Here is a 22299-nt window from a genome sequence, read left to right as displayed (position 1 = left end):
CTGAAACAGAATGAATTTGAAGGGCTTTAAATAATAAGTACTTTGTATAGAGTATTAATGCACCATAATACCATAAATATGGTGTAATGAATAGGTATTATGTATGGGTATTACTTTAGGTATATTCGAAATGATTAAGATGAAAAATAATTAAATGATAATTGTAAAAATTTATACAAATTTAGGTACAAATCCATATATGCATATTAAAAACATCGCTCTACATTCTAGTAGTCTTTAGTTTAGGTCGTTGCATTTCTTGCTCTCCATATATTTATACTTTAAAAACATCGTCACAACTTAAAAACTTAGTTTAAACACATATATAAAATAGTAAACTAATCGTTACATACACTGGCATGGAATTCATTTTACAATTAACAGAAATATATATTTATGTATCTATATCTTCATTCGTATTTATCGAATCGTATAGATTTACAATTATATATAACTAAAATGCACGCATTCTGTGTCCGTCGTGTGGCAGAAGATTTATCTTATCTTATCACAAGTGAACATCACGTCTCAATGATAGCTTTACAAATTACAATTTTGTTTAACTTAGGTATAATAGAATAATTTAATTAAGCTTAAGTTGATTTAAATTTGTATATATGTAAGTACGTCAGGTAAATTATGCAATCTTGTCAATTATTATAAAATTTTAGTTGTTTTTTTTTTCACTTTTCTTCTTCCACTTGTTTTTAAATTAAGAAATTATCACAAATTGTTTTGTAGCGTTTTTTGTTTTTTGTTTTTTTCTTGATGTTTTTGTTTCATTTGTTTTGTCAATTAGAATTTGTTGAATTGTCAAGAATTCGTTGAGGACTCGCCCAGGATGTGTGCTCCAGCACATTACCAGTGATCCATGTCGCGAACGCGTTCCACAGGCGGATTACTGGAAAGAAGAGGAGATATATGTTATTTAAATATTGAATAAATATAGTATTTAAATCGAAATTACGGCAACATTCGGGCCATTGCATGCTTATGCAAAGGTGAGATTTGCACAGCAGCGGAGGCTATGCTGGAGCCCGAGTCCTGTGAGAGAGTGCGCTGCATATGGTGCATGGGATGAGCGCCGATTGGACCGCCGCCCACAAACTGCAGCTGCTGCTGATGATGATGCTGATGCATTGGATGCGACGAGGCAGAATGCGACGTGTGCGGCAGCTGTTGGGCGCGGCGGAAGGGATGACGCCAAGGACTCTTGGGCACATCACCCTGAAATGCCTTGTTCTCTACGCCGTTGCTGGAGACACCGGCGGGACTGCCGCGTCGCGGCGCTGTGGCATGCGGCTGCATATCACGCGCCTTGGAGCTGAGGCGACGCAAGATGCGCGAGCCGAGACCAGGCGGCTCCTCTAGACCGCGACTGTTGCGCGACTTGCGATAGCGAACATCGCTCGACTCCTCCAGTATAACATGGCGATCGTAAGGAGTGCCATAGTAGACTTCCAGCACAGTGGAGAACGTATGCGGCCAGACCAGGTCAATGATGGAGATCAGCACGCCGGCAATAAAGCAAAGAATGCCTGAGAAGGGAAGATCAATAAGCGATAATCGAGCAAGCAAGGGAAGGGAATCGAAGTTGCCCACTCACCTGCAACCAGGACCAGCCAGAAACACCAGCCAAAGTGAAACTCCAGTCGTCCGCCCTCCAGAAATATGCACAATGGCCGCTGCGGCAACAGGCAGTGGTAGCCCACAGCTGTGGAGACGAGCAGGGCTCCCGTCAGGGCTTTCAGATAGGCCCCATAGCGCGGCACCGCCAATAGCAGCAAATTCATCAGCAGCCACGAGGCCAGCGAGGCCCACAGCATGATGCTGGCAAAGTAGCCAGCGGCACGATACTGACCACCCCACGAGAAGCCCTCGCGACCCAAGCTGAAATACTCGGCCACTGTCAGTATGGGAAAGGGCAAACCGCGCTGCAGAGCCAAGCGATAATTAGCGCTCATATCGTTCGCTCCCTCCCAGCTGAAGCGTTCGTTGTAGTCAATGTCGGGCTGCGTCCAGTTGCCGATGGGAATGGCTGTTGAGCAGAGAGAGAGAGAGAAAGAGAGAGAAAGAGAGACAGAAAAACATATGAGTAACAGCTTTGCTATGAGTTATGTTAAAGTTTACAGAGTGATTAACAGAGCTCATCTTAACATAATATGTTCATGCAAATGAGTTCATGTTATAATTAAGCGATGATTTCTGAGTTTCTCACAATGTTTCATAAGGCAAACTAGACTAGACAGGAGAATGACAGTCACAGATTATGAGAGCGCCTTTAACATCACATAGATTAATATAATATGTTAATTTCACTGAATATGACAAATCTACATATTCTTAACAAAACAAAAATATTTTTAACTCTGACTATACAAAAAAGAGATTTTGCTAATTTATTAAATCTTAAGGTAAAAGTGTATAATATAGTTTACAATGCTACATAATTTTATTTATTCAGACAAATATGTTATGAACAGAAACATTTGGAATTTTAAGAAAGGTTTTAATTCTTAAAATTCATAAAATTAATATTTTCTGTTAGCTTTTGCTTCTTATTATGCAAATTAATATATGTTTGAGCAAAAAGACCAAATTCGATGGAAAGCTTACGAAGAACACACTTGAGTCATCTTGTATTGCCGTTTATAAATATTATAAATATTTTAAGCGACCTGTCACTGACGTCTTTTTGACTTTCGAAAAAAAAAAAAAAAGATGAGAGGAATTTGCCGTCTTTTACTTCAAGCTGCCGTTAGAGGAGATCGTCTTCTTTACTCGTTTTCTTTGACTTTATTCTTGTTTATTTTTTGTTATTATTCCTCTTCTCTTTACTTCTTGCATATTTTGTCACTTGGTGCCAGACACTTTGGCAACGCGCGCGTCTCCACAACAAACAACACACCGAACAAAATTAAAATCATATATCATTTCAGTTTTATTTTTGGAGTCTTTGGTGATGATGATGATGATTATTATGATGATGATGCTGAAGACACCTTTTAACTGTTAAAAAGTAACACCAAAAAAGCTTTAAAAAAAGAAGATTAATGGCTTGCATAAACCAAAATGCTTTCAGAATTAAAAGCACAAATTGTTTGAAAATCAAAGAGCGTGGGCCGCAGCCCAAAAGATCTTTCAATGTTTCGAAAGGCAAAATCTATAAAATAAACCGATCAATGATTAGCTTACGCAATGGTGCGGCTGATCGATATATATAAGTATATTCATATACATATATATATATTTTTATATTTCTTCTGATCTTCTTCCGATTATTCAACTCATGTCGCACTTCAAGCTTAAATCCAATTATCATATAGTCATAACTTTGATATTCAAATATACCTTTATACAACGGAAGATTGCAAGAGTTTTTTATGGGAGCAAAGCAAATACAAAATATTATTCATAAATTATGCAAATGTAATGCTAAACTAAGTAAAGAAAAAAAGCAAACAAATAAAATTTAATTTTTAAAATCAACAACATATAGAAGAGGTAGGTTTGATTAGTTTAGCAAACTCTTGCATTGGGGTATTCAGAGAACCTGGAATCTACTATATGTCAAATAATTGTCTATTACTTATTTAAATCCCTCTCGATCACTCACTCATTCTCCGTATATTTCCTTATTCTCTTTTTGTTGTTTGCTCAAAATCTGTTTCTAAGTATAGAATAGGATGAAGAGCCCTCTTTTTCCCGTTTCAGTGGTTCTCTCTTTTTCGTTCCGTTTCTGTCCCTCTCTGTATTTTTGTTCCGTTCCTGTTCCTCTCTCTCTATCTCCTAGCTTCTCTACCTTTGTCTCTCTGTTTCATTCCCTGTGTCTCTGTATGTCTGTTTCTGCATCTTTTAGAGAGTTTCTATTCATCATCCCTCTCTCTCCTATATGTTCCTCCTCTTTCTCGTTCCGTTTCTGCCTCTCTCTGTTTCTAACGCTGTATATCGGTTTCTCTATTTCTCATCCATCCTTTTTTTCTATTTATTCACCTCTGCCTTCGCTTCTGTTCTCCTCCCACTTTCTTACTACATTTCCCTTTTCTTCAATGTTTCTGTTCCTCACTTTTTCTATTTCTTTGTCTTTGTATATCTGTTTCTCTATGTCTCCTGCCTCTCAAATTCTAATTATTACTCAAAGTCTTTATTCCTAATCATACAATTAAATAATATAGTTGCATTCTTCAGCTAGAACTTTTGAAATATCCCTCGCGCGATCGCACAACTAAATTGGTAGCTGTTCGAAAGCGCGTGCGCTGTTGTAAACCGGAAAATGTTGACGAATGTTAACAAAATATGCAAACATTTGTTGCTGTTGCTGTTGCTGTTGCTGTTGCTGTTGCTGTTGCCATTGCTGTTGCTGAGCAGCAACTGCAGCAATTGATTATGCGATGTTGTTGTTGTTGTTGCACTTATAGGCCGCTCACTCGACTTGGCTTGTGCTTAGCGATTGCTGTTGCTGCTGCTGCTGTTGTTATTGTGGTTATTGTTGTTGTAGTTATGTAAGGTTAGCTTGAGCTAGCGTCGAGCCATTGACAATGAATTGCGAAGTGCGAACGAAGCCAACGAACGTGCAACGTGTGGGCCGCAGCCCGCCAGCGCGACAAGCTGCAATGCGTTGCACACACGTTACGCATACGCCGCGTGGCCGTCACTTTGACGCGTTGCAGCTAGGCAGCCGAGCAGCTGCAGCAATTTCCGGCTGCGACAGGAAGTGAGTTTTTCAATTGCTTTTCATAACTGCGAAGGTTGCAAATTTGTTGCTGCTGCTGTTGCTGTTGCAGTTATTGAAGGTGTTGCAGTTGCATAGTTGTTGTTGCTGTTGTTGTTGTTGAACAGTTGGCATGCCAGGTTGCGGCCAGGGTCTGCTTGTCAAATGAACCGTTAAATTGTAGAGCCTGTCAAGTTGCTGTCAAGTGGCCATTTCAAGTGTGTGTCAATGGGCTTTTCAGTTATTAATGAACTACAAAAATGCCTTTGACAAATCTGTGCTATATACCCAAGTGCCGCAGTTCATTAAGAGTATATCCGTTCTTTTCTCTCCGTTCCTTTGCTCTCTATTGTATATATACATATATATATGTATGTTTATACCTTTCACATTTGCTGTATCATGCGCCTGCCCCTCGAGTCCGATGAATATCTGTATTATAATAACGCTCTAATCCCCCAGCAACAACAATTAGCATTGCAAATAGTTCAACAAATTGAACCGGTTGAAGGCAGAAGAGGAAGAAGAAAACAACTCAGTTGCCAAGCCCAAAAGCAAAGCAACGTGTTGAATTGCGATTAGCCACTGACTGGGAAATCATATCAATTCGGCAGTTTAATGACTTTTTATGATCGATCGCAAACGCAGACGCTGCGTAGACAATTTTCGATTGGATTTTCCTATTTTGGGCGCAAACGAAAACCTTGGCGCGAGTTTAAGGCCGATTGTGAATTAACTGTCGACAGCATTTCGATTTGGCGTGACGTTTTTATGTAATTGTCAATTGAAACGAATGTAAACTTATATATATAGAGACTCGTATATTTTGTTCAAATATAAACAATATTGGGATTCGGACATCACAATTGGCAGACACAAATTTTATAAGCGGCTTACGCGGCGTATGAGTCACATTACAAATGATAATCAGTATCCGTTTCTTATGAGCGTGGGAATTAGGTTCGCAAATGCTCGCTTGAAATTCATCGAAGTCATGTATAAGATGTATGAGCAGAGTGTGAATGAAACGTTGCCGTCCTATACCCTACATTAATTGGTACCAATGGGGCATGATGAGAGCAGAAGATATAATTGGGTACATAACAGAAGCAATCAACGCTTGTTAAGTGAAGAAAAATATGAAATAAATAATACTTTCTTTTTACTCGATAATTATCGATAAGTAGCCATAATTCATCGAATATTGATATCATCGGCAATAGAATATTTTTCAAGTATTGTTATATTATTTCTGTTATTATTTATACTATTAAAAATATTTCTCAAATTATTGTATATATAATTTATTTTATATAATATATCAATCTATATTCATAATTTTTAATTAGCATTTTATACACTATTTTTAATTTTATTTTTTATAAAAAAAATATGAACGTTTCTTTGCTAAAAATTTATAAATGGTAATTTCATGTTTGATTTACAAAACGTTTTTCTCAAGTATATCTAACCCTTTGATCACTTCAAACGTAATGCCAACCATAAGTTTTCATAACAAACGAGATCATTTCTGATTTAATCAGTAAAAATAAAGAAAAACACATGTTAAAACAAAACAAAAATAAATAAACATATAGCAAGCGCTCTCATTAATTAACAGTTGCCAAAAACTTCCTGAAACTTGTACTAAAAAAAAAAAAAAAAAAAAAAAAAAAACAGTAAATAAACATCGTAGACAGAAAAAATAATTAAAGGCGAGTTAAGACCAACAACAAAAAATTACCATATCTGCGGCAATAAAATTGATGTTTTCCTATTTTATGCTGCTTGTGGCACAGCGCGAGGCAGCAAAGCAGCTCGCGCTTAAGTACATACAGCAAGGCAACAACAACAACAATAGCAGACATACGCATAGCAACAACAATAAATAATAATTGTTGTTATGACTTTTCATAATTGTGAAGTGATGATTATGCTGATTTCTGTATGTTGACTTTGCTGCCCCTCTCAAGTGGCAAATGGCCAATGGGGCGGCTAGAGGGAAACGCGGGTAGGAGTAGGCGTCACACACACAGGCACAGCATACAAAATTTGGCAGCAGCTGTAGCAAAAATGAATTAATAATCAGTTTTTGTTTTTTTTTTTCCTTTTGACAATAGACCAAAGGCACACGACAAAACGACAACAACAACGACAACAACAGCAATGATGAAACACTAGAAACTGTTTAACAACGCTTCTGAGCCGCCTTCTCCTCCTCTATGGACTCTGCGTGACAAATGTGTGTAAAAATAAATAAATGTTCCGCATCTGTCATCGTTTTGACAACTCTCGAGTGCCCCATGTCCAAATTCATAGTCAATGCTCGCAAATAGAACTTGACGATTTTTTAGAAAGAAAAGTCAAACAAAAAATAAATAAATATTTAAATAAATCCGTATTTTAGAATTCGTTTAGACAGAGTGGGCGTGTTCACCTTAAGTGCTTGGCAATAAATAGAATTTGAATTTACCCATTTTTTTTGCTAAATTTGAAGTTAATCTAAGAATATTTAAAAATAGAAATCTCTATATCAGGTTGATGATTAATTTCTATAAGGAACATATATATTAGGCATATGTATATAAGCATATTTATCTGTAAATCTACAATTAACCTACTGTTGCTTAGGAATATTTGTTCACACGTATAACCCTTCTATGCAATTCTCATAAAATTGAAATGCTTTTGCATGCTTGTAGAATATTCTTCAATAATTCTCCTGCTTTCCTTATATTTTTACTATTTATTGTTTATTATATTTATTTATATTCATTATTATTATTTATTTATTATTATTATTTATTTATTATTATTATTTACTTACTATTATTCTTTTTTTTTTTTTTTTTTTTTGTTATTATTTATTTCTTTTTTCTTCTACACTAGATATACTAAAGTATTTATAACTATTTTAAATATTTTAAAAGTAGCTTTTAATCCAATTATATAGCAAATAAACTCTGCAATCTGACTTTTCCGTTCAAAATCAATTTCTGCTATACAATGTGTATTTTTTCATAACCTTAACATTTTTCAGAGCAATTTCCATAAATATTTTTCATATTTATCTCTTTGTTCGTTTTACTCTGCCGTACATATAAATCCTTTAAAAATTCTAAGCCATATTGTTCAATTAACATCAATCAAAGTTTCAGCGTTTCAGTGTTTCCCCAAACGTTAGACAAGTTCTATTGTTCACTTCGATGCATTATTGTATTTCGAATGCACTATGGGCAAAAATACCGATAGTGAGGCATTAACTGCAACTTTAAAGATAGAGCCTTGAAATTTTGCACATACGTTGCTAATATTAATACAAAATTTCGGTTTTTTTTTTTTTTTAAGTTTGAGCCACGCCCTCCCCTTGTCCCCATACATGTGATTAATTTACCGATGAATATCGAAACGATTGCAAGCAATTTCATAAATATTATATATTTTAAGTTAATAAACACTATAAATAAATTCAAAAATAAGTAAATAAATAATTTACTACATATATATTCGCGATTCGCAAATCTGAAAGCAAAACATAGGATATGATATTATTTCTAGTATCTATTAATTTCAAAGGAATTATAGTCGTCACAAACAATGATTGGTCTATGCCATCAATATTATCTCTGTTTATATATCTCTGTTTATATATACTCTGTCCTGTTGAGCCATCAAAGCCGTAGCTCAAAATTAATGAGCAATGAGTTGGGCCAAAAATTTCTAGTACTTCTTGCTGCATGGAAAGAATCCGATCAACTGTATGATCTAACAAATTTTGTAATGAAACTTCCACTTTGGTTTCAGAATAGGAGATTTCTTTTGGTCTACATTTCAATTTAAGTTCGCTAAGCTCTGAATAGGGAGGATAAATGTCACATCCATGCATTTTATTTAATGTTTTTATGTTGATATATTGTTGTTTGGACAACCCATTTTCCATTAAAAATGCTAATGCCGCCTCAGCAGTTATAGGTACTACTGCAATGGATGATTGCTTATTTTCTGCTTCCCACACATTCTCATTGCTCATAGCTTTTTGTAACAGATAAGTTTTTTCGGTTTCTTTTGATTTTTTTGATGAAATCAAAGCAGCATGTACCAAAAGGGGTGTTGCGTTTTTACTCTCTTCGGCAAGCTCAGAAGCTAATTTCCTCCTTAATCGGGATCCCGCTTCATTATAGTTTAAGCTCTTCCGACCTCCCATATTATTATTGTTGTCATGACGGTGTATTTTAAACTTAGCACTAGAAGCTAGCCAAAGAGAATGTTTTTGTTTAAATCGATTCATATTTCGATTACATTTTTTCAAATTATATTTCATATACGACGTCAAATTATGGACTTTCTCTTTAATAATGTCAAGTTGCACTTCAGATATATATTCGCTGTTTAAATTTTCCAAAATGTAGTTTCTGACAGCGCTTTCTTGCCTATTGTTGCTGCTCCAAACTTCTAGCAACATTGAATTGCTAATCTCGTATGTATCTGCAACATACGATATTTCGCCAAATGGAGCAAAAAGGAGCAAAAACCCTTTATAGCATTTGATTAAGGAATGTTTACTGAATACCTTGCTACTTAAACATTGAACAACAAACTCTAACATTATAAGTTATCTTCCACGAAACACACAAATATTTTTAAGGTTACGGCTGAAAATACAACTAGCAACACATTGGACGATTACACAATAAATCACAAGTAGCACAAAATCTTTTAATACATTCTGTTAAGCATACCTTTAAGAAGATTTTCCATAGTTAAATTGGTTTGTAAATTTTAATTGCAATAGTTTTTTTACGTCGACAGCTGAGAATAATTTGGCGCACTTTTTGCCATTCACCATGCAACCCTGAATCAGCTGACTTTGACGAAGCTTAAAACATTAGGGGAAGTCCCCAAAATTTTATAAAAATTGTTTTTATGTCTATTGGAATATCCTTAATGAGATAAAAAAAAAAAATTGCGGATTCGAGATAAAAAAAAAATTAGGTTTATGCCTCACTATCGGTATTTTTGCCCATAGTGGAATGGTGAAAAAACTCGTTTGCTTAGTCATTTGACTGTAGCTTGGCAATCAATAGCCTGGCTATATAAGGTCTCAGCAATTTACGGGCGCCCGATCGGAGCCACTGCAACTGAACTGAAGCCAGGTGCACAATATAAAAAAAAAAAAAAGACCAAATATAAAACTCTAAAACACAAATGCCTCCAAATGTGGCGGCTGATGGAGCGTGACACACACCCACGATGTGCAAGGCAATGCAATATCTAACCTCCTGCTATATATCCATAAACATATAACAAAAAGTGCAGCTAAAACAACTTCAATAAAGCCAAGAAAATTGCCTCCAAAAATACCAACATAAATACCAACATCATCATCACAATCATCATCATTACAGTCATCATCGTTGTCATTATGATATTGGCAATAGTAATGGCTTAGCCGCAATTCAAATTATTACAGCCAGACATATGATATTAGGTAGGTGAATAAAGACTTTTGACTTGACATTGCATAAAAGCGCTTCAATTTCAATTTCAATTCAATTTCAAATTTTAATTTGAATTCAATTCGAGGGGCCACAATTAAGTTGTCAGCTTTGGCCTATGCTGAACTACTCAATATAATCAGCCTGCCAAAAATTGACATACGCAATTATCATATTCAAATGCGGTACTAAAATGGTATATGAGTAAAAAGTACGGAATACCGAAAGATACCCTATAACTATTTGCACAGAAAATCTTTAGGCTTTTCAAATGAACTTGGCAGAGATCTGCTTAAGCACTCTCAACATATCATATGCCTCATTATAAAATACTAATTCAATCAAATCTCAACAAGTACAGGGTATCTAAGACTAACTACAAAAATACTTGAACACTTGGGCTGTCTATTTGTCAGTAAAATTGAGCAACTACGTTTGCCCTTTTGGTAAGCAACGCCCACAAACTGACACTGGCCCACAAATACGCACACACACATAGCTACTCACACACACACATAGCTACACCCACACACAAACAAATAACAACAAGAAATCACAACAATGCCAACTCGAAACAAACATGAAGCACTTTTGGCAGTGTTTATTTCGAAAACTGCTACTGAAACATTGAAAGACATCCAAGGGGTCGGCGTAAGGGGGCAAGGGGATAAGAGGGCACGAGCTATAGGAGGTAAATGGGTGCAGAAAAATAGAAGTTAGCAGCTAACGTGAAATCTGTATTATAATGTAAAAACCAATATGGAAACCGACATAAACGTTGGCCAGGCAAATTGCATGCAGTTAAGTGAGCTTGAGCGGAAGGGGAAAGAAGGGCAAATACTCTGGCCGACAGAGATAGAAAGGTGAAAGCAAATCGAACGGAATCCAATGAAATTCTTAAGGGAGTTGGCAAGAAAGGAAGTTGGTACAGCAAACTAATAATTTGAAAATACGCTGGTATGTATATAATATCTGTATCTGTATCTGTATCTATCTATATGTATATATGTATATATATATCTATCTATCTATATATCTATATATCTCTGTATCTATGTATGTATGTATCTATATCTATCTCAATTTCTTAATCAGCCTCTACCAAATAGAGCAGTCAGACTTCGCTCAGCTAAACTAACCAACACGACTACATTTACATACATATGCACATAATAATACATATTTTTGTATCTTTACCGTCAGTTAAATATATTGTTATAATACGTTATTTATAAGTTGTAGCTGCAGCTCTTGGCTGAGTTGGTTGCTTTAACATTTGACCAGGATTACTTCGATTGTCATGGCATTTTGAATTGATTTACTGCGTCAGCTTCAAACAACCATTTCACCTTTTTTTCTATTGTATTCAAACCTCTTCTGCTTGCTGCTGCTGTTGTTGTTGTTGTTGTTTTCGCTTGCTCGAGTGCACGAATCAATGAATGAACAAATGTGCGATTGAGTGAGTGACTGACTGACTGAAGCAAACAAACAAATGCGAATATGCATGAGTATTTATCTATATCTATTCGTGAGTGTGTGTGTGTGTGTGTTTGCTTGTGGCTGTGAGTGTATAAGCCCAGTTAAAAGGCAGCGCGTCAGCAGTCACTTGTGCGAATATTTCCGCAGGTGTTGAGTGGCATTTCATAGGATTGTTGTTGTTGTTGCTGCTGCCGCTGCTACTGCTGCTGCGGCGGTCTGTGCGGGAATCGTGACATGCAGCTTGACTTGGCACTTGGCCATAGAGCACAACACAAAACCAAGAGCCGGGCTACCTGCTGACGTCACACCCTCAACTCGGCGTTATATCTATTTATATAGAGAAACACATATACATAGTATTTGTTTACGACTTCCATGGCGGCAAATCAATTAGCCAGGCCCAAAACGTACGCAGTCAAAAGGCCAAATTGTAAATTGCAACTGCAACAGTTGCTCCAAACGTACAAATTTAATTAAAATCGTTTTGAATGCCGATTAAAATCTTGAATGAAAATTGCTCAATTGTTGCCGCTTGCGACATATTCGACTTGATGCCGATGCCGCTGCTGCTGTTGGCTGAACGTCGTTTATCTTCCGCTTGGCATCAGCTGGCAAAGGGGCACCACAACAACAACAACATCACCCTAGCTTGGACTATATATCTCCGCTTATGAATTATAAACACAATATCGTGTTTTTTTGGTTTTTTTTTTTTTTTTTTTTTTTTGGTATTTGAATGTATATTCATAATCGTAAACCAGTTGGCAACAAAAGCCATTCAATCAACAGCACGAAAAGCGGGCGGGCCTTATGGAAGTTAGGGCTGCTGTCGATGCTGTTGGTTGCTGCTGCTGCTGCTGGTAGCATTTGTTGTTGTTGTTGTATTTAGTGCTGCAGCTAAGGCTGCTGATTTAATAACTTTTAAACATTAAGTAAATGAGTTTTCATATAACCCATCCAAAGACAGTTTATCAAAATGTGACGAGGGCAGATCAAAAAACAATTTTTGTTTTTTAATTTTAAAAAATATGTAAATTTTAGTGTGCGTTGAATGGCTTAAAATCATGTTTATGCTTCTGGGTATTGTTAAAAAAGTTGCTATATATTACTATGGCACATATATATTATTTTTATTTATTTTTATATATTTATATTTTTATCTTTTTCCCATTATTAATTTTCTTTTTAAGTTGAGTTATATTATTAAATTAAGAAAAAAAAAAAAAAAAAGAAAATAAAAAAAAAACTCAATCCAACAATATTAAAATAAGTAAGAGTGCTCTCAGCTGGGTCTCCCGACTACGAAATACCCTGAACCTATCATTGTAAAGCTTCTTTAATTCTAAGTATCACATAAAACAACGTAATCTATCGCATATCGCATACACACTTTGCTTAATAAGTACTTTATTTATTTATATATATGCATAAGCATATTTATATTCATATCCCAATCCATATTCATATTCATATTCTCATCTCACCTGTCAGTGTCACATTGACGTGCATCAGTCCGATGTGGGTGCCGATGCGGGCGAGCAGTTTCTCGCGTGAGAATGCCTTATATGGTGCAATGATTGTTGCATGTGCCACATGCCACGCTGAACCCAGCCGGGTAACTGAAATTGACAGAAGAAGAAGAAGAAGCAGAAAATTAATATGGAATTAACATAGCAAACGGCACGGCAGACAGGTAAATACTCACTCAGTATGACTAGACCCACAAAGAGACTCAGTGTGACCGTCGAGAATGTTGTGAACTTCTGTGAATATGAAAACGAGACGTCGATTATAATGAGATGCTCAATTTACACGTGCGTGTGAGTGTGTGTGCGTGTGTGTGCGTTTGTATGTGTGCTGTAAGTGAAACTGTAATTACATAAGACGTAAGCGTTTTAAAGCCAGTTACGGCCAACGACTCTGCCAATTGGTTGACTAATTGAATAAGCCAGCCACTCAATTGGCCAAACGAGCTGAGCGCTTATTGATGGAACAGCAGCAGGAAAGGAGGAGGCGGCGGTAGAGAAGCGTGAAAGAAAAGGGCGCACCGGGCAAACAGGTTATAGAGTTATATCTGACATCTATTTGAAAACGTGCCGACGATTATGATTACAGCTGTCACTCTTAAATACGAAACGTAGACAAGACGGCAGCAGCGTGAGAACTACGTGTAGCATTGTCATACTAAAGTCAAGTCAAGTCCTTGGCCTGCCTATAAACTAGTTCGAGGAACTAGAATAAAAACTAAGCTTTTTTGAGTTCTAAAATAAAAACTAGCAAAGGCAAATCTCTTAACAACGATTTCCTGTACAGCTCGTTTCAAGTTTCATAAATTCTATTTACAGTTTAAAGTTCAACTATGAAAATATGATAAAAAATACTTTGGCTAAGGTTTTATAGAGCAGTCCAATTTTGTATAGTCCAGTAAATGAAACACCTTTTCACACTCACCTGCTTACGCACACCAGGAAATATGACGAGGAACGCCACATAGAATGTGGCAAAGAGCACTGAGACAGCCACAATGGAGACATCGCCTGTGACGGGTGTTCGATTTGAGAATGAATAAAGCGTTGGACCGCCATCGTCTCGAAATGCGTCGAACCAGCCCTTCATGCTGGATATATTTATCCTTTATGCAGCTGGTGTCTAAAAGAAAAAATGATCAAAAATAATATAAACAGAAAATTATTAATTATTTTTAAAAATTTTGTACATGTTTTGCAATATCTTGTAAATATTAGATGTGAGCTCAAGAGTCAATTAAAATGCGGATTTGCATATCTCGCGTGCGTGCTTAAAGCAGCGATGCTCAATTAAGCCAAGACCAAAGACTAAAACCACAGCCAAACACATCGTGGGTAGATACGACTTATTACTATATGCAACCGCAAGATATATAAAGAAATAATAAGCGAAAATAGTTAAGTTTTGCTCTATCGAACTTTGCATACACTTTTTTAATTAAGTACCAATTGCTATTCTGCAACAACAAAAACGAGGATAAAGAGTTTAAAACAAGATTTATCCAAACCAAAATAATTTAAGTCTTCATGATGATCACTATCATCAAATTAACCATTGCAATCTTATTCTTTTTGGTTAATAACCAATATATTTATATCATTAATGAATATTTATTTTGTATATGTTTAATTAATTAAAATAATAATTATCATTAACATAAAAATGTTAACTACGATTATCATTACTGATATCGTAATGCTCATACTATCATCAACATAATCAATGTGATTCCTTATATTATTCGAATTTGAATTATTCTAAATAATTATTATATTATATATTTAATTTATATATTATATTATTCTTTTTTTTCTAATTATTTATTCTTCTTTACCACTGTTTTGCGACTGAACAGCTCCGCTCAGCAAATGATCAAATACTAGAGCAACCTTGGAATTTCACTCAAAGAACACGAAGCAGTCAGAGAGAGTTTTTATAGTCGCTCGTGTAGGAAAAGTGATTTATAGAAGTCTAATCTACTGACATTATATATTCCCCTCTTAATGTGTTACATATTTCATGGCACGCTTAGAATACCTACAGTAAGAGTATATCAAATATATAGAGGCCCGTTGCCAATTGCCAGATGCCAAGTAGCAGATGGATTTGCACTTTTACGGCTCGGAACGGATCGCTTTGGTTCGTGACTAAGCGTTTAGGCTGCAGATAGACCTCAGCAAAGAAAACCGCGAGCTGGAAATATAGATGGCAACAATGACTGAAGCCGACTTATAGACAAGTGACGGGCAGCAGCTAGAAGCAACAGCAACAGCAGCTCAATGCAACCAATCCAGCTGCTAAATTAGTTAAATAAACAGAGGGCAGTACAGTAAAGCCCCCCGCTAACCGGAAATGTAAAGCTAAAGTCCAAATAAAAATATGAAGCAAGAAAAAAAAAATGCTGAATTAATAACTAAACAAAATAAAAAATTGAACAAAGGAATTGAATTTTCAGCACTCGAAAAAAAAAAAAAAAAAAAAACTTGTTAAAAATAAGAGATTTGAAAACCAGAAATGCCTAAGATTTAGAACCGGATTTAAAAAACAAAACAAAAGCCATCGCGGGAGGGCTACAGAAGAGCAACAACAATAGATAGAAATAGCAACGTCTATAATCATCATCAGCTGTTGCTGAGAATGACGTAGTCAAAAAAGTTATAATTAAGTGCCGATCAAATTGAATAAGTGAATATTAATAATGCCCTAAGCATAACGAATCTTTAAATACTCTAGCCAAAAACCGACCTATACTAAACTAACTAACCATATCATCCGCCAGACTAACTAAAATTTAAAGACTTTCGTGTTTCTTTATTAGTTTATTTTCGTTTTAATTTTTAAAATCCGGTTTTTAAATAAGTCGCTACACAAAAATCATTAAAAATTTTAGCATCAAGGCGTCGTTTGGTTGAATTCAATAAACCAGACATTTGAAAATTTTTATTAAATATTTATATATTTTGTATAACAGTTAAATAAATAGGTAGATAACCTTAGCAAATTAAACTTTTTGATCATTGCATAGACAGGCGTTCATGATGAACTTAAATTTTATGACAATCTAATGAATTCACTCCATACTTAACTCAATGGCCATTCTAATAATTAAATTTCAATTAGCATTTATCTTGTTGAAGAAAAAGAGGACTTAAACAATATTGTGTTTATTTTATTTTATTTTATTTATTTTTTTATCCATTGAAACGGACATCGAGCACATAAAAGGCGAAATAAAGAGAATTGCGCATACGCAACGTGTTACGTATGCTGGCACGCGGATGTAAGTAAAACTTTTGTTATGATTGAAGTCTTCAAGTGTTTAAGTATCAGCGCAACGGGGTTTTTCCCTGTCGGCGAATACAAGTTCTGACTTTGTGAAAGTTGCAGACCCGGCGCGCCCTGAGGCCAATCAGTGCCAGCGCCACTTACAGATAGAGAGTTTTAATGAAGCAACAGATGGGCGAAAAAAATAAGAAAGAATTGAACATTATAGCTTAAGTTTAATGCGCTCAGCATGCGGGCAAGTAGAACTGTTATACATTGTAGTCAGTTATACTCAGTTGTCAATTGGAATACTGTATGGAAAAGAGAGGAAGAAGGAATTAAACAGTAAGGCTTAACTTAAATGTACTCAGCGTGAGGACAAGTATTGTTATTGTCTGTTATACATTCTTTGTTATAGTCGATTCTCAATTGGAAATAGTGTGTTGGGAGCCTATGAGGTCTAATATTATCTCAATTTTTAATCGTACACACTCTTAAAACAAAATGAAGTCCTTCCTCAATTCTACTCAAAAGTTTACTTGGTCATCTTACAGCTTTCAAATAAAGCTAAAAGTTTCATCTAAGTCCTCTGCTTTACTGTTTCTATACTTTCAAGATTCACTTCTGATTTTTCTTAGCACTCAAACTGAATGCTAATCGTCTATCTACTTTTAACTATAGCTCAAAAGAATGAAAATTGCTTGATTTGATTGACTTTAAGCATGCATTTCTAATATGTATATCCGAACTATTAAATTGATAATATCTTTAAAATGTACTTAAAATTTCTTTCAGTGTCTCAATTAATTATCAATTCCTTAAGCAAAAGTTCACTTACCAAACTTGTCAGTTAATATAAAACCGGCATATAAATATCGTTGTGTTTCTTTGTTTTCGTTGTTTTATTTATTTCTTATTTTATTTATTTAAATTTTGATTTTTTCACTAATTTATTTGTATTTTTTGTTTGTATTTTGATAATCGTCTCGTAAATCCAATTCACAATTTCGTTCAATTTTTAATGCATTTAAGTAACGCGTCGGCTGCTACTAAATAATATCTAAGCAATAAAATTAACATTTTTTAATATCAATTGATTTATTGATTGCGTTTGATTAATGAAGCACGACGCACACGGATACACACATACACAAAGTATAAAAACGATCCATGCTAAATTATTGTCTTTGTTTTTTTTTTTTTAATTTTGTATAAGTTTGTATCCGTTGTCTTCACAGCTTTTTACATATGTTTGCAAAATTTGGGATTTTCTCACTTCTAATATTTGTTTTGTTTCTATTATTACTTTTAGTTTTATTTTATACGTTTTTGTTGCACCCACTTGGCAATTGTTATTGTTGTAGTTTTGCACTGCTTGAAACCGGTTTTTGGCTTGGCTAGTCGACGTCGTGCACCTTAGCGCCTTAGCACATAAATTGCATTTTATTTTTAAAACCCGGTAATAAATTGTTTCATTTATAATTAGAATTTTTTACAAACTGACACGAAAATTTTAATAACAACACCAACAAAAATAAAAGATAAATAAATAAAAAAAAATATGTGTGTGTAAAACGTGAAATCGAAAATCTCATTGGGGTGCCTCATATGTAGCTCTGTCTGTTGTCGCTGCTGACCTTCGCATAGTTGTTGCAGGAGCTGTCGCTGTCGCGGTCGTCATCGCAGTGAGCGCATTATTAGCTCGATTACCTAACAACAAAAACAATGCAACTGTCGCTGTCGGTGCTGCGGCTACAGCTGCGGCTACAGCCGCTGCTATAGCTGTTGGCGTCGACGCTGGACTTGGCACCAAAACGTAACACGCGACGGCGTAGTGCATGTGGAAATCTTAAAGCGCATTACGTTATTACGTTATTTACTACACAACGACTTAACGAAAGAAAAAAGAAAAAAAAACTTTGCGTGTGTCTGTCAAGCAGCAAGCAGGCAACAACAATGGCACAGGCATTACAGTTACAAAATGAAACCGAAACTATGCGATGCCAGAGCAAAGAAAAAGCAAAAGCAAAACAGTAGCAGCAGCACAGCAACGCCCCAATGAGACACCAGCAACAGCAGCGCCAACAGAAGCGGCATCCAATGCAGCTGGTGCTCACTCACTCATTCACTCTCACTCTCACTCTTACTCTCTGACTCGCACACTCGCAGCATGCTGCTGCAGCTTTTCAAGTCCAACGAAAGTGAAATTACTATTTCTCTGCTCTTCTGGCTGCCGCTCAGTGTGTCTTTGTATTTCTTTTCTTTTTTTGGTTGAGGAAATGAAGTAAACATGGAATTGACATAATCAAGACGCGGCGCGGACTGCAAATGCTTTAAAAGCTCTGTCGACGTCGCCTTGCTGAATGCGTTACAGGTTTTTGTGTCGTGCCGCTGCTGCTTTTGCTTTCTGTTTGCTTTTGCTTTCTGTTTGTTGTTGCTGTGTGTGTTCAATGAGCGCTGGTGCGTGTAAATATGTAAGAGTCGCCTTCAACCGGCTTTTTTGCGATATTTTTTTTGTTTGTGTGCCTAGTTTTTGGCGTTTTTGCTTTGCTGCGCTTTTTGCGCTGGTCAGTTTTGGCGTGGGTCAGTTACATGTGTCCGCACAGCACATAGGAAATAAACAGCAGATGAAGTAATATCGACAGAAACATTACAGCAGCAGCACTAGCTGCGACTGCAGCAACGCACCTTAAGAAATTGTCGTAACCAAAAAACGCAGCAGCTACAACAATAGCGATAAATGGGCGTCTGTCGTCAGTATACACTTGATGCATATATGCATAGACACAGCCACAGACATCACACTGAGAGCGATAAAACGGTAAAGTCTACAATAGAAACTCCAACAAAAGAGCGCACACACAAAGGCAAAGGGAAAACGTGCATAATACGCTGTGCAAGTAGAGCGAGAGCGAAAGAGACAGCCACATGCATAGGAGCAGACAGAAGCTACAAAGTTCTCGCGCTAACTCTGAATGTTTCTCTATTCGTTGCTGGTGTCTATGAGTTTTTAATTTGTTATTTTAAATTTTTTTTTTTTTTTTTTTTTTTTATTGGCATAGCTTTTCGTAATGCCTAAATAGAATAAATAAACGATGAGTCGCTATTGAATTTTAATTTTATTTAGTGGGAAATTTTATGACAAGTTTTGTTTTGTTTTGTTTATTTTTTTTTTTTTTTCTCTTTTTGTATTTTATGATAATTTAGCCACTTTTTATAACAACATCTTTATGTTTCTTATTATAATTTGCGCAACTTTTGTAAATTTGTAAATTACAACACACTAGCAAAAGCATTTGCTGTTTTTTTTTTCCACTATTACGTCAAAGATTTGCTCACTTTTTTATTAGCTCTGATTATGTGTAATTTAATTTTATTGGCGTTAATTGCTTTTGCACACTTTTTTTTTGCCCAATTTTCACGAAGATATCACATTTTTTGTACAAAGGAAGACGACAACAAAGCATAGCTATGAATTACTAGAAAGAGGAGCAGGCCAAGTACCGTTATAGTTTTATCTTTGCTGTTCGTCAAATTAAAAAATATTTAGCTAGATTTTATTTTCGATTTTTAGGTTTAGGTTTAGTTTTATTTTTATTTATTTTTTGGTTTGCTGATTTGAATTTAGCTAAGCGCCCGGCGCATGGCACAAAACACAAAAGCATAAAACAAACCAAAAACGAAATGAGCACAGTTTTTTTTTTTTTTTTTGATTGTACGTGTTTTTGTTGGTTAATGCGCCTGCGCGCAACGTTCGCGTCTTTTTACTATTTACTTGCGCCGTCGCGTCCGCATCAAACGCCTGTCGTTGGCAAACTGAGCGTCGTTAAGTGCTGAGCGCAAGACAAAATACACACAGAGAGCGAGAGAGAGAGAGAGAGAGGAGAGCGCCAAAAAGCTTTTGACGCCACAGTAAAGCTTTTTAGCACAGTGAGTGTGAATTTATGCTCTAATAAAATTCATCAGGCACGAGGGCTAAACTCCTGCTGCTGACGAAGGTGGACCTTGTCAGGCCATTAAACGAATGCAAGGAATGTGAATAAAAACTCGCTCACTTTGAGACGACCTCACAAACAAATCAAATTTAATAAGCAAGTCAAGAATTTGTATTAATCAATAAAAGGTAAATAAAAAGCACAGCTGCTGTCACACGAAAATTAAAAATATCTATATACAAATAATTATATGTACATATACATATACATATATTTATAACTGACAGGTTGGTAACATCTGCTAATTGAATTAGCATCGAAATGAACGAAGCTTGTGCATTGCATATAATTAATATTTAATTTACTAATTGAATTTTTACTGCCGACTACCGTGCTGCAGCCTCTTTGATCTTAACACTGCTGTATGTATAAATACGCACATATATATGTATGTTTATGTCGTTAAAGATCTTGACTGTTGCAAATTTGGCAGGCAAACACAAAACCAGGCAGAACCACTCAGAAGAGTTAATCATAGTTGTACACAGTTAGACGTATGTAGAGGTAAAGCTTGAGGTAGACGCATGATGCAATTTTTATGATGTGCCAAATTAGCCATAAAATACACACTCAGATATGTATGTGTAAACAATTCACAATCTATATTATATAAGCACATAAAGTCCAACAGCGTTTATGCTTACTTAAATTGTTAATATTAACACACAAATAACAGTTAGTTTTATGGGCAGAATGTGTAAGCATTAATTTTTTAGTTTATGTACCAATATAAAAAATTATAAAGACTAAGTCCTATCTACACAAATTTAATTACAACATTTTTTTATATATTTTTGAAATTAATTTAAATTTAAAAAAAATCTTTATCAACTATTTCTTAAAAATATTATATGTATGTGTTTATATTTTTTACCCAAACTATAACAAAAATATTTGTGTAAATTAGACAAAACAAAATGATTTAAATTTAAACAAAATATACCCTATCAAAATATTGATATATCTATATATTTATGTTTGTTTATAATTCTAGCTATTTAAGTTTTTTTTTTTTTTTTCAATTTATAATGCATTTTGGGTTTATGGTCCTAATTATCTATATTGTTTATATATTTCTATCAACATCTCCATCTATATATAATACTAATTTTGTAAGTCTCAGAGACCATAGTTTTCCGTTTCAAACTCGTTTTCCGTTAAGATTTCAAGATCGAAATTCATGTCTAAAACCAAAATTTATGATCACGTTCGCTCTCTTCAAGCACTTAAAAGTTTATTTATATAAAAAGAACTATGTAAATTATCGATTATAAAAAAGTATCGATTGCCTGGCATTATCAAGTTCGTTGCCTAAGTCTTTTGTTTTAGCGCTATTTTAATGCTAAATTATGGCCTTGCCGACAGCTGGCATCAAAACTTATTGAACTTCAATAATCAACGACAGCCCAAAACTACAATAACAACAACAAGCTTAGCACAAAATAATTTAACTAAATTGGCGCGCAAGGTCGTCCACGGTCAGTGACTGAAGAAGAAGAAGCAGATGCAGCAGATGAGCCAACTGGATGAACTGGACTTGAAACTGAAATTGGGACCAGTTGCCGGTTAAAATGCCCTTTTTTGACAAGTTATTTTGTGCAGGCAATAAAAAAAGCGCCAAAAATGAATCAACCAAAAATTTAACAATAAAATACTACAAAATTACTACAACAACAACAAGAAAAATTAACTACCGGCTACCGGAGATTTAATGAAAATATAAAATCAAGAATCAAATGCCATACGGATGTGTCGCCAGCGACTCGGAATGCTCACAAAACATGCCGAGGACGGTCAATGGTCTTAACTAAACCAAAAAAAGAACAAA

The 22299-nt window shown here is 35.3% G+C and overlaps 2 protein-coding genes across 7 annotated transcripts; both read right to left on the bottom strand.

Annotated features, from left to right (window-relative positions):
• Positions 1 to 236: 236 nt before the first annotated feature.
• Positions 237 to 20305, bottom strand: LOC6576356 (dual oxidase maturation factor 1). 6 transcript variants are annotated; one of them, XM_032728919.2, is made up of 8 exons: positions 20252 to 20305; positions 17315 to 17536; positions 14137 to 14334; positions 13391 to 13448; positions 13170 to 13304; positions 1607 to 2038; positions 968 to 1538; positions 237 to 901 (listed from the first exon to the last, which is right to left on the bottom strand). In XM_032728919.2, the coding sequence occupies exons 3-8, from the start codon at positions 14299 to 14301 to the stop codon at positions 859 to 861; spliced, it is 1404 nt and encodes a 467-aa protein (XP_032584810.1). In that variant the 5' UTR covers positions 14302 to 14334; positions 17315 to 17536; positions 20252 to 20305; the 3' UTR covers positions 237 to 858. The 6 variants fall into 6 exon arrangements, with proteins under 6 accessions (XP_032584810.1, XP_043864649.1, XP_002002347.1 ...); XM_044008714.1 differs by having other exon boundaries at positions 20151 to 20304; XM_002002311.4 differs by having other exon boundaries at positions 20196 to 20296.
• Positions 7547 to 11143, bottom strand: LOC122757197. The gene is made up of 2 exons (XM_044008718.1): positions 9451 to 11143; positions 7547 to 9375 (listed from the first exon to the last, which is right to left on the bottom strand). The coding sequence occupies exon 2, from the start codon at positions 9315 to 9317 to the stop codon at positions 8181 to 8183; it is 1137 nt and encodes a 378-aa protein (XP_043864653.1). The 5' UTR covers positions 9318 to 9375; positions 9451 to 11143; the 3' UTR covers positions 7547 to 8180.
• Positions 20306 to 22299: the final 1994 nt, after the last annotated feature.

This window comes from Drosophila mojavensis, unplaced genomic scaffold (genome assembly GCF_018153725.1).
Source record: "Drosophila mojavensis isolate 15081-1352.22 unplaced genomic scaffold, ASM1815372v1 contig_36, whole genome shotgun sequence".
NCBI classification, from domain to species: Eukaryota; Metazoa; Arthropoda; class Insecta; order Diptera; family Drosophilidae; genus Drosophila; species Drosophila mojavensis.
The sequence above is the reverse complement of the archived record's forward strand: the minus strand, read 5'-3'. Positions and strand labels throughout refer to the sequence as shown.